The sequence below is a fragment of the Carcharhinus amblyrhynchos genome, chromosome 21 (assembly GCF_965287045.1).
Source record: "Carcharhinus amblyrhynchos chromosome 21, sCarAmb.v2.hapA, whole genome shotgun sequence".
Taxonomy (NCBI): domain Eukaryota; kingdom Metazoa; phylum Chordata; class Chondrichthyes; order Carcharhiniformes; family Carcharhinidae; genus Carcharhinus; species Carcharhinus amblyrhynchos.
Window position 1 is genome coordinate 9,087,449 of NC_137344.1, and position 14,963 is coordinate 9,102,411.

At 44.9% G+C, this 14,963-nt stretch overlaps 2 protein-coding genes across 5 annotated transcripts in view; one reads left to right on the plus strand and one right to left on the minus strand.

Moving 5' to 3' along the window:
* The window catches only part of hgs (hepatocyte growth factor-regulated tyrosine kinase substrate), a 43,708-nt gene extending 43,515 nt beyond the window's left edge, over window positions 1-193 (minus strand). For all 4 annotated transcript variants that reach the window (XM_080209447.1, XM_080209446.1, XM_080209445.1 and 1 more), the window contains exon 1: window positions 81-193. In XM_080209447.1, coding sequence (XP_080065573.1) covers window positions 81-117 — 37 coding nt within the window. In that variant the 5' untranslated portion in view covers window positions 118-193. The remainder of the gene's footprint in view (window positions 1-80) is intronic.
* A 256-nt stretch (window positions 194-449) lies between these two features.
* arl16 (ADP-ribosylation factor-like 16) lies at window positions 450-14,767 on the plus strand. Its single transcript, XM_080209449.1, has 5 exons — window positions 450-687; window positions 2,831-2,889; window positions 7,423-7,539; window positions 10,817-10,932; window positions 12,981-14,767. Exons 1-5 carry the CDS (start codon window positions 627-629, stop codon window positions 13,156-13,158), a joined length of 531 nt encoding a protein of 176 aa, XP_080065575.1. The 5' UTR covers window positions 450-626; the 3' UTR covers window positions 13,159-14,767.
* Window positions 14,768-14,963: the final 196 nt, after the last annotated feature.

Genomic DNA, 14,963 nt, shown 5'->3' on the forward strand with positions numbered 1-14,963 from the left:
GCCTCGGCCTCTCCCTGTGAAATGTCGGCGGGAGAAGCGGGCCGGGTGCCCGCGGTTAGTGACGGAGGGCGGCCTCTCACCGAGAAGTCTCTCGAAGGGACCGCTGCCTTTCCCCATCCTCTCGGACTGCTGGCTGGCTCAGGCTTGTTCTCCTTCCGCCCAGGAACAGCTCTCGGTGCCGGCAACTCCGCGGGCTCCTAATTCCTGCCGAAACCGGGGTCCTGAGAACACCTCGTCGCAGCTTGATGTCATCAGGAGGACCGCCTGAGAGCAGGCGCACCGTGAGGACGTCACAAGCGCTGAGCAAACCGCTTTAGAAAAACTAAAATATTAATCGGGAATGAAGCCGCAGACTGTTTAACGTGAAGAAAAATAGATAAATAATCAATAATGAATAATATTTACTATACTCCGGGCTACAGAGGCGCGCTCTAATGGCGTCATACGGAAGCGACGCTGTTGTTGCTGAGCAACCTCCCCAGGAGAGTACTGCCCTTCGGGTTATTTTGAAGACAATGTTTTCTTCTTTATTTCCTTTGTAATAATGAACCAGCGTCTTCCCTTCGTGATTATTATTCATCATCTTGCTTCCCTGCGGCCATCAGCCCGAGTCTCCGCGTGGAAGAATGTGTCTCCTCCTGGGAGTGACCGGGGTCGGCAAAACCCTGCTGCTCAAGAGGCTGCACAATATCCTTTAAACTGTAGAGACCGCACAATATCCTTTAAACTGTAGAGGCTGCACACTGTCGTTTAAACTATAGAGGCTGCACAATATCCTTTAAACTGTAGAGACCGCACAATATCCTTTAAACTATAGAAGCCGCACACTGTCCTTTAAATTATAGTCTGACTTGTGATTTTAAACAGCATTCGATCTGACTGAGATCTTGGTATAAGTAAGTAGAAAGACTTTTAGTTTATGTGACCCTTTCCACAACACAGGGTGTTCCAAAGTGGTTTAGTCAGTTTACTACTCAGGAGTTAGTTCTAATGAGGGTGGTTTTAAACTTCGCGTGACTATTATTTGCCATGTAAATTGTGTGAATTTAAGTACCAGAGGAGTTGAAAGGCGGTATTTTATAGTGCACACTATAATCGATGAAATATTTTTGTGTCACTGTGCTGTTAAATGATACAGTGATGGACGTAATACATGACTTTCTTTCTCTGTTACAACAGCTTTATGCGCTTGCTAAGATTTTGTACTTTTAAAGGTTGTACCATTTTTAGAATTTCTATTGCAGCCCTGGCATTAATTAAGTCAGCACAGACTAAAAACTGATCCATGAGCTTTCTGACTCCATTATTTACACAAAAATAGGAGCCATTTAGATCTGCTTCATAAACGTGCCCCTAAAGTGTTGGGCAATCTTTGCTGAATTGTTTAGTTCATAGAATCCTACACGCAGATGGAGGCTGTTCTGCCTAGCGAGTCTACACTGACCACAATCCCATCCTGGCCCTATTTCCACAATCCCATGCATTTACCCTAGCTAGTCCCCTGACACTAAGGAGCAATTTAGCAAGACCAATCCACCTAACCCGGACATTTTTGGACTGTGGGGGGAAAACGGAACACCCGGAGGAAACTTACGCAGACACAGGGAGAATATGCAGACTCCACACGGACAGTGACCGAAGCTGGGTATTGAACCTGGGTCCCTGGCACTGAGAGGCAGCAATGCTAACCATTGTGTCACCATGTCACCCTGCACACATTATTAAGTGCTCTAATGGAATGTAAGATAGCACTTAAGTAAACAGCTTACAAAGAAAGACTTTGTATTTCTATTGCATCTTTCACATTCTCAGGTTGTCCCAAAGCACCTCACAGCCAGTGAGATCAAATGTAGTCATAATTGTGACATAGGAAACAGGGCAGTTAATTTACACAAAGCAGAATCCCAGTAACAGTAACATTGCAATGACCTGATGATCTGTTTTTGTGATGTAGTTGGAGGGATACATGTTGGCCAGCACACTGGGGATGACCCCCCTGCTCTACAAAATAGTGCAATGGGATCTTTTACAGACAACTGAGAGAGCAGGTAGGATCTTGGTTTACTTTCTCTGAAAGGTCCTAATTTAATTTGAATTTATTTATCTAGTTGGACCTTAAAAGAGGACCAGAAAGACACACTGATTTTTTCTTCTGATAGTTAGAAACGAAGGGGTTCTTTTCTGCACTGGATGTGTTCCTGTGTCTTAGTGCTTGTTTTATGATGCAACGTTGACAGAGGTCTGTGGAGGTCACCTGTCACAGGCGATGGATGATGAGAAACTAAAGAGGAGAACTACACTGACCAGAGGCTGTAGAATAACAAAAAAAATCAGCACTGATAAAAATCTAAAGAAGAAATGACTTGCATTTATATAATGCCTTTCACCCCTCAGAGCATGTTAAAGCACTTTACAGGTAATGAAATGTAGTCACTGCTATAAGAGAACTAAGTTGTATGTAGGAAATTCTCACAAAATGATCAGATAATCCATTGGAGATATTGTCCAGGTAGCTCCCCTGCTATTCTTTGAAATAGTTGGATCTTTCACCCTCATCTGAGAAAAAAGACAGCGCCTCCAACAATGCAGCAGTCCCTCAGTACGGCACTGGAGTGTCAGCCTGGAGTCCTGTGTTGAAGTCTCCAGAGTGACCAGTACCCACAGCCCCCTTAAAAGTGCTACAAGCGACACCAGCTTTCCATGAAGGGCCAGTCATTTTCAAGCTTTGAATATTTTGATACATCCCAGATTGTGAAATGTGAATCTATCACAATGTAACATTCCATATTGTTAAATATTTTCTCCCTTTGGATCCTTGACTGGTATGCACAGATGAGCTTGAAAGAAAGCATTGATGAACTGGGAAAGCCTCCACATACACTTCCCACGGTATACTCAGATATGTTCAATAGAAAACTTCCATTAAAGCTTTGGGTAGGATTTTCCAGCCCCTCCCTGGGGTGTTTTCTGGTGACGTCCGTGAAAATGTACAAGATCCTTTAAAAATAATTTCAATAATTGGGAAGAGTAAACATGTTTGATTTTGTACATGAACTATAGTGCTCCCAAGTCTATTAAATTTGATTTTTATAACTCAAAGTATACTTTGATTTTTAACATACTTATTTATATTTGCAGTAACTTTATTTATATCTTATTTATATTTTCAGTCATTGGGAAGAGCTGGAAAATCCTGCCCTTTATGTATTATGAATAGTAATGCTTAGAACACCCTAAGCAAGGGCAGCACAATGGCTAGCACTGCTGTCTCACAGTGCTAGGGAGTCGGGTTCAATTCCAGCCTCGGGTCACTGTCTGTGTGGAGTTTGCACGTTCTCCCTATGTCTGCATGGGTTTCCTCCCACAGTACAAAGATGTGCAAGTTAGGTGGATTGGTCATGCTAAAATTGCCCCTCAGTGACAGGAAGATTTGCAGGATAAATGTGTGGGGTTATGGGGATAGGGCCAGGATGGGATTGTTGTCTGTGCAGATTTGATGGGCCAAATGGCCTCCTTTTGCACTGGAGAGATTCAGTGATTCTAAGCAAGGACCCAGATGTTGGATAGTACACATTTTCAATCTTGAATCAGTCGTAATCTGTCAAAGCTTTGTCAACGTTTGTGATTTATGGATTTTCATTCCCCATTCCCCTCTCCTTCCCCAGGAAATGTAAATAATATATTTAATGTTTAAACTTCTCACCACAATCAGATCATAAGGCAAGTGAGTAAAACTCTAGGTGTTGGCAATACTGTTGATTGGGACAGAAGATGTCTTCGTCGGCAGTAAGAATCTTACACAAAATAAGTTTGTAACTGATGAGCCGAGAGTACAAAGCTGGCTATGATATAGAAGGAATAGAAACATAGAAGATAGGGGCAGGAGGAGACCATTTGGCCCATCGAGCCTGCCCCACAATCGATCAAAGCTGATCGCCCAACTCAGTAGCCAAATCCAGCTTTCTTCCTATAACCTTTAATCCCATTCGCCCCAAGTGCTATATCAAGCCACCTCTTGAATCCATTCAATGTTTTGGCATCAAAAGACTTCCTGTGGTAATAAATTCCACAGGCTCACCACTCTTCGGGTAAAGAAATTTTTCTTCATCTCCATCCTAAATGGTCTACCCTGAATCCTCAGACTGTGACTCTTGGTTTTGGACACCCCCACCATCAGGAACATCCTCCCTGCTTCTCTCGTGTCTAGTCCTGTTAGAATTCTATAAGTCTGTATAAGATCCCCCCCTCATTCATCGGAACTCCAGCAAAACAATCCTAACCTAGTCAATCTCTCCTCGTACATTAGTCCAGCCATCCCCGGAATCCGCCTGGTAAACCTTCGCTGCACTCCCTTGAGAGCAAGAACAGTCTCAGAAAAGGAGACCAAAACTGCACACAATACTCTAGGTGTGGCCTCACCAAGGTTCTGTATAATTGAAACAACACATCCTGTACACTCAACCTCTCGCAATGAAGGCCAACGTACCGTATGCTTTATTTACCACCTGCTGCACCTGCATGCTTCAATATATATAATTGATATGGCAGCACAGACTAAAGGGACTGAATGGTCTTCTTTTCTTCGCAGTGTTGCTCAGGATCTCCCAAAGCATCCAGCCAGTGAATTGCTTTTGAAAACACTGTCTTGTAATGTTGCGAAACAGTGCAGCAAATTTGTGAAGGAACTGCATTATGTTAAATGGCCACAGAGTCTGCTTTAGGGATTTCTGCTGGCTGAGTGAAAATGCTGGACATCAAAATAGAACTCCAATGCTTCCAGTTTAAAGTCACACCTGAAAGATGGCATGTCTGACAGTGCGGCACTCCCTGCAGGGAAGCACCAGTCTAGAGCGAAGAATCGACAGTGCTGCTGTTTGGAATTAGATTTGCAGTCTCACTCAGAGAAGCCACACAATTCTTGTGGGGAAGTAGCAGTTCTCAGTAGCGGTGCAGCAAGGGGAGCTATCTACAAATTTGGGTTCCGTCCATTGTTGAGGCAGGCAGCTGAGAGTGTTTGCTGGGTGTGTGTTTAATCCAAAAGGCAGCACCTCTGAAATTCACGTCAGTCCAGCTCAGCCAAGCCAATTGCCTCATACCCTACACTGGGCGCTACCAGCTGAAGCAAGCTGTCACTTCTAGAGAGGGGAATAACTCAATTTAACTGTTGCTCTTTTCTCTGTGCACCTTACATCTTTGTAAAGGAAAGCAGATATTCTCCAAGGTTTCTTCATCTTTTTAATGAGCTCGTACGGGCTGTTTTCCAGCTGGGGCTTTTTTTTATTCATTTGTGGGACATGGGCATCGCTGGCTGGCCAGCATTAAATGACCATCCCTAGTTGCCTGAGGGTAGTTGAGAGTCAACCACATTGCTGTGGCTCTGGAGTCACATATAGGCTAGACCAGATGAGGATGGCAGATTTCCATCCCTAAAGGACATTAGTGAACCAGATGGGTTTTTCTGACATTTGACAATGGTTTTCGTGGTCATCAGTAGATTCTTAATTCCAGCTTTATTGAATTCAAATGCCACCATCTGCCGTGGCGGGATTCAAATCCGGGTCCCCAGATCATTAGCTGAGTTTTTGGATTAATAGTTTAGTGGTAATACCACTAGGCCATCACCATCCTTACCATATTAATAAATAGTATTTTACTGTGTCAAATAATAATGGTTCAGGCTGCAAGACTCTTACTCAGGGAAGATGGAGCCTCCACCTCCTATTTTTATCCTGTACCTGTGCTTCACTCCAATGTGACCTTACAGAAACATGATAGTCCCTTCAGCTGAGGGCCATCTCCACAGTGTCAGGAGCAGAGCTGAGGCCACCTCAGTACAATTAACATCAACACATTACAATTGCTGCCTTGTTACATATGGAAAAACACAGGTGAAAGGGCCAAGGTCCATTGGAATAGCAACTCATATTGTCTACCTGTAGCAGAAAGCAGAGTGTGGTAAATCAAGATGGGGTGATGAGGTGATGCCATACCTGTGCTCCAACATCTGGCAGAAGAGGGCTGAAATTTGAAGAGTCTGACAATTCAGGAAAGATTGAGTTGCGATGAGAATCTGCAATGACTCACCTGATCAAGGAGCATCACTCTGAAAGCTCGTGATTCCAGTTAAACCTATTGGACTTTAACCTGGTGTTTTGACACTTCTTAATCTGCAATGAGTCACTGAGAATGTAAATGGCCCAGACAATATTAAAACCTATTCACCCAATCACAGAATAGTTACAGCACAGGAGGCCATTTGGCCCATCATTTCTACCTCAGACACCAAACAAACATCATGATTGAGTGCAATCCCTTACCTTTTTCCATATCTCTGCGCATTGTTTCTATTCAAATAATCATTTAATGCCTTGATTGAAACTGCCTTCACTGCACTTGCAGGCAGCGTATTCCAGACCCTGACCACTCGCTGTGTGAGAAAGATTTTTTTCCCATTACATCTGCATCTTTTGCAAATCACTTTAAATCTGTACCTTCTCATTAAAGATCTTTTTAGGAGTGGGAACAGACTTCTCCTCTCTGTCCAGCGCCCTCATGATTTTGAATATCTCCATCAAATCTCCTCCAAACACCTTCTCTCCAAAGAGATTGGAAAGTTGCATCAACTGCCAAAATCATTTACAGCATGGAAGGAGGCCATTCGGCCCATTGAGTTCAGGCTGCTTCTCCAGAACAATCCAGTCATCCCTGTTTCCTTGCAGCTTTACTTCCCTCAAGTGACTTTGCACTTTCCTTGTCCGATCATTCATTGTCTTCGCTCCCACAGCCTTGTAGGCAGCGTTCACAGGTTCCTGTTGGAAAAGAAGCTCTTCTAGTTCAACAGCATTTCAACGCCCCTTAACCACAGTGTGGAACTTGTAAACTTTTCAAGTTTATTTATTAGCCACTAGTAGGCTTACAGTGACACTGTGATGAAGTCACTGTGAAAATCCCCTAGTTGCCACATTCCGGTGCCTGTTTGGATACATCAAGAGAGAATTTAACATGGCCAATGCACCTAACTTGCACATTTTTGGATTGTGAGAGAACACTGGAGCACCCGGAAAAAATCCACACAGATATGGGGAGAACATGCAGACTCCACACAGACAGTGACCCGGATTTGAACCCGGATCCCTGGCACTATGAAGCGGCAGTGCTAACCACTGTGCCACCCCTCTGGAGTAACTGAGGTGGAGAGCACTGCTGCCATGAAACTAGATAAACATGAGAGATAGAAGAATATATGGATAGCGTTAGATTAGCCAGGCTGGGAGGAGGCAAGTGCTGAGTATGAACACTAGCTTGGCCCCGCTCTGATCCTTTATGCTATAAGCTCTGTCTAGCTGTACTGTGTCTGAAAACATTATCTCACTGGGTCCAGTGGGTATCATTTTTATTTTGAACCAATCTGCTTTCCTGCAGGTGGGAACTAACTTAACCGATCTGATGATTAATAAAAAGAGGATCACCGTTCGAGAACTAGGAGGCTGCATGGCACCGATCTGGCCAAGTTACTACAGAGACTGTGAGGCTGTGATAGTGAGTACTGGCAGGTTGGAATTAGCCTCAAGCTAACTGAATATAACAAATGGAAAACACAACAGGAGGTGCAGACACGATGATCCAACACTTCATTCTTGTCTGAACTTGTTTTTTATCGTTCATTTAAGGGATGTGGGTGTTGCTGGCAAGGCTAGTATTTATGCCCAGCCCTAATTGCCATTGAGAAGGTTGTGAGCAGCTGCCTTCTTGAGCCACTGCAGTCCCTGAGGGGTAGGTACACCCACAGTGCTGTTAGGGAGGGAGTTCCAGGATTTTGACCCAGCAACGATGAAGGAACGGCGATAAAAGCAAAATACTGCAGATGCTGGAATCTGAAACAAAAACAGAAATTGCTGTAAAGCCTCAGCAGGTCTGACAGTATCTGTGGAGAGAGAATAGAGCCAACATTTCAAGTCAAGATGACTGGGCAGCACGGTGGCACAGTGGTTAGCACTGCTGCCTCACAGCGCCAAGGATCAGGGTTCAGTTCTGGCCTAGGATGACTGTGGAGTCTGCACGTTCTCCTCCTGTCTGCGTGAGTTTTCTCCAGGTGCTCCGGTTTCCTTCCACAGCCCAGAGATGGTTAGGTTGATTGGCCCCATGGTGTCAGGGGGATTAGCAGAGTAAATATGTGAGGTTCCAGGGATAGACCTGAGTGGGATTGTTGTCCGTGCAGACTCGGATGGGCCGAATGGCATCCTTCTGTACTGTAAGGATTCTATGACCCTTCATCAGAGCTGAAGGCAAAGATTTATACTGTAAGGGGGTAGGCGAGAAGTAATTGACAAAGATGCCATAGATAAAGGAACGTGAGCTGGAATTGCAGAAGGAACAGAGACGCCAGGAAGAGAACGATAAATTATGTCAGGAATTTGCGCAACATGCAAACGCCTTCCACCAATGGCTGCAGGAAACTAGATGATGCATCCCTCAAGTATAGTGCATAAAATCCCGAGGGATAGAGTAAGTGTTCAAGACAATGGATTACCTTTTGTGTTTTGTAACGAGCCTATGTTTCTTCAAATGATACCAGAACTCAAAAGGATAAATTTTGAGGACCCATAGACTAGGCTTGTATTACATAGAATATAAAAGAGATACTATTTCCTCTGGTGAGGGGAGCCCAGAACAAGGCAGCATAACCTTAAAATTAGAATGAGACCATTCAGGGGTGATATCAAAAAGCTGTTCCCCACAAAGCTGCTGAGGCTGGGTGTTAGTAGTAAATTTCAGAATTGAGACTGATGGATACTTGGGCAAGCAAAGTAAGGGTTACATAACCAAGGTGAGTTGATGGAATTGTGGTACAGATCAGCCTTGAATTAATTGAATGCTGATTGGGCTTGAGGAGCCAATGTATCTGACCCACAATTATTGACACTTCTTCATTTGTGAGCTTGCACAGTGAATGTTGGCAAGCTCTTAAACAGCATGGCACAGGAGTGCAATCCAGTCCGGTCCTTGTCTGCCAGCAACACTATGCATCTTTAAAGCAGGTAGTACTGGCTTGAAGTCAGGAGCACAAATCCTGACTGAACTGCAGGCAATTGGGATTAGCTGAGGGGCTTTAAAACAAAAGGTGGCATGGACAAGTTGGGCTGAAGGGCCTGTTTCAATGCTGTAAACCTCTATGACTCTATGACAAAGGGATTGTAAATGGTGGTAAAGGCTGAGACTGGTGCTAATAGTAGCTCATTAAGAGATTGGAATGTGTAAACACCGGAACAAAAGAAATGTTCGTAAAAATCTCACTTTCCATCTTGTTTCCCCACCCCTTTAGGCCCATCTGCCACATGCCTCAGGTTATCCTTTGACACTCTGTCCCGCTGTTTACACATTCTGAGACTGAGATGATTGACCTCCAACAGCCACAACCCCCTTCCTTCGTGCCAGGCATGATTCTAACCAGCACAAGCCCTTTAACTGCCTCCGAGGATGGCACGGTGGCACAGTGGCAAGCACTGCTGCCTCACAGCACCAGGGACCTAGGTTCATTTCCCAGCTTGGGTCACTGTGCGGAGTCTGCACATTCTCCCCATGTCTGTGTGGGTTCCCTCCAGGTGCTCTGGTTTTAAGAACATAAGAACATAAGAAATAGGAGCAGGAGTAGGCCATCTAGCCCTTCGAGCCTGCCCCGCGATTCAATAAGATCATGGCTGATCTGACGTGGCTCAGTTCCACTTTCCCGCCTTCTCCCCATAACCCTTAATCCCCTTGCCTATCAAAAACCTATCAACCCACGTCTTAAATATATTTAGCGAGGCAGCCTCTACCACTTCAACGGGCAGAGAATTCCAGAGATTCACCACCCTTTGAGTGAAGAAGTTCCTCCTCAACTCCGTTCTAAACTGCCCCCCCCCCTTATCTTGAGGCTGTGCCCTCTAGTCCTACTGTCCTTTCTGAGCGGGAAGAGCCTCTCCTATCCAGCCCATTCATTAAGAAGTTTATCCTATCCATCCCATTCATCATCTTATATGTCTCAATGAGATCTCCCCTCATTCTTCTAAACTGTAACGAGTACAAGCCTAGTTTATTCAGCCTCTCCTCATAGTTCAACCTCCTCAACTCCGGTATCAGCCTAGTAAGCCTCCTCTGCGCTCCCTCCAAGGCTAAAATATCCTTGCGTAAGTGCGGCGACCAAAACTGCACACAGTACTCCAGCTGCGGCCTCACCAGTGCCCTGTACAGTTGCAGCAAGACCTCCCCACTTTTATATTCAATCCCCCTGGCTAGTCTGAAAGACGAGCTGGTTAGGTACATTGGCCGTGTGAAATTCTCCCTCAGAGTACCTGAACAGGCACCAGAGTGTGGTGACAAGGGGATTTTCGTTGCAGCGTGACTGTAAGCTTACTTATGATACTAATAAATAAACTTCTTAAAAACCAAAAGAGGGTTTTCCACCAGATCCCCATTGACTCCAGTTTTGCTAGGTTCCTTGATGCCATGCTCAGCCAAATGCTACCTTAATTTCAAGGGCAGTCACACTCACTTCTGGATTGCAGGGTTTTTGTCCATGTTTGAAGTAAGGCTGTATGGAGACCAGGAGCTGAGTGACCCTGGGGTTAGCCAAGCTGTGTGCTGGTGAGCAGGTTATTGCTCAGTAAGTACCACTTGATGGCGCTGTTGATGCCCCTTCCATCACTTTGCCAATGATTGTGAGTAGACTGATAGGGCAGTAATTGGCCAGGTTGGATTCATTCAGCAAGCCCTGGAGTTCATGCATCAATCCTCGAGTTTTACCCTGCCTCTAAAAAGGTGAATGTTTTCCTCCTAGTTCATGATTGATGCTGCGAATCCCACTCAGATTTCATCCTCCTGCATTCAGCTCCTCTCCATCCTCACTGCTGAGCAGCTGCAGCAAGTTTCCATCCTCATTCTCTTCAACAAAATGTAAGTATGGGCTCTGAGCAAATTGCCTCAGTGTGCGTGTGTGGGGTAATCTCAGCCCGCAGAGAGTGGGGGTCAATGGGTGCTATTCGGATTGGCGGTTGGTGACTAGTGGGGTGCCCCAGGGGTCGGTGCTGGGGCCTCAGCTATTTACCATTTATATAGATGATCTGGAGGAGGGAACCGAGTGCAGGGTGTCGAAATTTGCTGATGACACCAAGATTGGGGGAAAGGCAAATTGTGCGGAGGGTGTGGAGAGTCTGCAGAAGGATCTAGATAGGCTGGGCGAATGGGCCAGGAAATGGCAAATGGAATTTAATGTTGGCAAGTGTGAGGTGGTCCACTTTGGTAGGAAGAATGGTAGGAAGGACTATTACTTACGGGGCGAAAAACTGCAGCAGGCGACGGTGCAGAGGGACCTCGGGGTCCTTGTGCATGAGTCGCAAAAACCCAGCTTGCAGGTGCAGCAGGTGGTCAGGAAGGCGAATGGGATGCTGGCCTTCATAGCGAGGGGGATTGAATATAAAAGTAGGGAGGTCTTGCTGCAGCTGTATAGGGCATTGGTGAGGCCGCAGCTGGAGTACTGTGTGCAGTTTTGGTCGCCGCACCTGCGCAAGGATATTTTGGCCTTGGAGGGAGTGCAGAGGAGGTTTACTAGGCTGATACCGGAGTTGAGGGGATTGAGCTATGAGGAGAGGCTGAATAAACTAGGCTTGTACTCGTTAGAGTTTAGAAGAATGAGGGGAGATCTCATTGAGACGTATAAGATGATGAATGGGATGGATAGGATAGAGGTGGAGAGACTCTTCCCGCTCAAAAAAGACAGTAGGACTAGGGGGCACAGCCTCAAGATAAGGGGGAGGCGGTTTAGAATGGAATTGAGGAGGAACTTCTTCACTCAAAGGGTGGTGAATCTCTGGAATTCTCTGCCCGTTGAAGTGGTGGAGGCTGCCTCGCTAAATATTTTTAAGACGCGGGTTGATGGGTTTTTGATAAGAGAGGGGATTAAGGGTTATGGGGAGAGGGCGGGAAAGTGGAACTGAGCCACGACAGATCAGCCATGATCTTGTTGAATGGCGGGGCAGGCTCGAGGGGCTAGATGGCCTACTCCTGCTCCTATTTCTTATGTTCTTATGTGTTGTTGAATACAGAATATGACAATCCCTTTCCTCTATGAGGGAATAGTATAGCTTTAATTCCTTCCACCAATCCTTTCTCGTGATCATCCTAGGCACAGTTGCTCCCTGTCCTGGTTAGTCCCAGTGAAACACACAAGGCAAATGGAAATGTCACAGTAGAGCTTGGTGTCCTGAGGTTTGGAGGGGTATATTACTGAGTAGAATAAAGGGGACTCTAATCTACATTAGACCCAAGCTTCTCCCACATCTACAGCTGGTGCAAACGACAGCATTGAGTGGGTGAGCTAAAGAGGGCTGGGAAGGAGGTTCGTGTGGAACTGGCTCAGCAGGGCTGAATGGCCTGTGTATTTTATTCATTCATCGTACATGGGTGTTGCTGTCTGACCAGCATTTATTGCCCATCCCTAATTGCCCTTGTTCAGAGTTGCAAGTCAAACACATTGTTGTGGCTTGGGGTTGGGTGGGTCACATTAGGCCAGACCAGGTAAGGATGGCAGATTTCTTTCCCTAAGGACGTGAATAAACCAGATGGATTTTTCCAACAATTGACAATGGTTTCATGGTCATCAGTAGATTCTAAATTTTGGATATGTTTTTTAATTCAAACTCCTCCATCTGCCGTGGATTTGAACCCAGGTCCCCAGATCATTAGTGGAGATTCTGGATCAATAGTCTCGCGATTACACCACTAGGCCATTGCCTCCCCCTGCGTACGTGCTGTAAGTACCGTGTAATTCGACAAAATACCCCTCAGTCTGATGCAAAGGTTGGAAAGTAAAGTATTAACTAAAAGCTCAAAATAAGAGTTTAGATTGAAAGCTGTGGTTAAAGATAAAATGCAATATCTTCCCATGTGAAGAGCAACACCTCATTCATATTTAACTGGATGGGTTGTGTTTATTTTAATTTCAGTGACCTTCCCTGCTACATGTCCCTTGTGGAAATGAAAGGCTTGTTCAGGATGGATGATATCATTGCCTGTGCCAAGCAGCACATCAGCGTGTTGGAAGTTAGCGCGTGGGATGGGAGAGGGCTGAACGAGGTCTTTAGATGGCTTCACTCGCGTCACAAGGACAAACACCCATCTTGAAGAAAGACAGAGCCCTCCGCCCTGACCAACCAGGTCTACTAAGAGCCCAGAGATGGATTGAGGCAGGGCATACAAGCAGTTGTTATTAAGGAGAACATCACTGCCTTTGTATCTGGAGCTGGACTGCAGTCGAGTGCAGAACAATGCGACAGACTATGGAGCATTCAGACTGAAGAATGGAAGTTATGGTGATTTCAACAATGTACTTGTGTCAGCAGGATCGAGTTGTCCAGTCCAGCTTCGTTAGAAATGACACTAGATTTCAGTGATTATAGCTCAGGTAACTACATGCTGAACACCTCTACGTAACCCACTGCCACACAAAATCAGCACATTCCATAGTTTCTCATACTAAAACCTATTTAAAACTTACACAGTATTGTTAGTCTATTTCTACATATTGTCTCAGTCACTGGGGATTAGTCAGTGGAATATTTGTACAGGATCATTGTTGGGGGTCAGCTTTTTCACCCTACACTGAATCAGGACTCCCTGAACCCATACTAAAACACAAAGCAGTAAATACCAGCTGAGTCATCAGCCAGTTATTAAAAGATAGGGAGTAAAGTGGGACTAACTAAAATGCAATTAGCGGAAAAACGGTCCCAGACTTCAGTAACAGCACACACCAGTCAGGACTGGCAAAATGAGCCAGGTTCATTTCATTTATATATTGTACCTTCGCTCCCCAGGACGGGGAGGACCCCCTGGGCCAGTCTCCATCAAATTCCCTAAAATGAAACCAGGCTTTCATGTTTTTCCCTAAAATCTCAAACTGCTGCTTGTAGCATCCAGAAAACTGCCAGAGAATAAAAGGACCCATCAGGCACACACCACCCTAATCACAAACAAACCAGAACATGGGGTCCAATGGACCATGGCTGATCTGTGATCTGAATCCATACTTTGGCCATTTTCATCTTAACTCTGGTTATTTAGCAGAAAGTTATCAATCTCTGATTTAGCATTAATTGTCTAAGGCTCAAAAACCCTTCATAGATATTCTAATCTTTGACCGCCTTGTGTACATTTCCCAACTTCACGCATACAACATCTGGCTGTAATTTATAGAATATAATCCCCTTAGCCCTAGACCACCCAACTGATAGAAATATTTCCTCATTATTTATCCCATCACCCTTAAACGTCTCAAATTCACTCAGATCACCCATAACCTTCCACAATCTAGGAAATGCAAGCTTCAGTTTGTGTACCGGAAAGAGAAAATGCTGGAAAATCTCAGCAGGTCTGACAGTATCTATAAAGAGAGAGAGAGAGAGCGAGAGAGAGAATGAATAGAGGCAATGTTGAGAGGCTGGATGACCCTTCAGAGCTGAATACAAGGAAAATCAGACAGGAGTTATACTGTGACTGTGAGGGTGGTTGGTGCTGTCATTGACAAGAATAGCACAAAGGGAATGTAAACAGTAGCATGTTCCCACAGACAGTCAGACCTGTCAAGATTTTCCAGCATTTTTCTGTATCAGATTCCAGCATCCACAGTATTTTGTTTTTGTCTTCAGTTTGTGTAATCTCTTCTTGTAACTTAACCCCTTGGAGTCCACTTTCAAAAGTACTTTAATCAATTGCAATAAAATATTTGTGTTGAGATGCTAGGGTCTGCTTTACAGTCTGACTGAAGATCTTTCATTAGGGAGGATTGAAGTATCACACAATGTTAAAAAACACAGAGGGATATGACTGGAAGTTTCTGCTAATGCCCCTGTATGAATAATGGGTCAGTGTATCTCAAAGACTCCCATCTTGTGCATGAGATTTTTTAAAGATTAGACTTAATATATCAA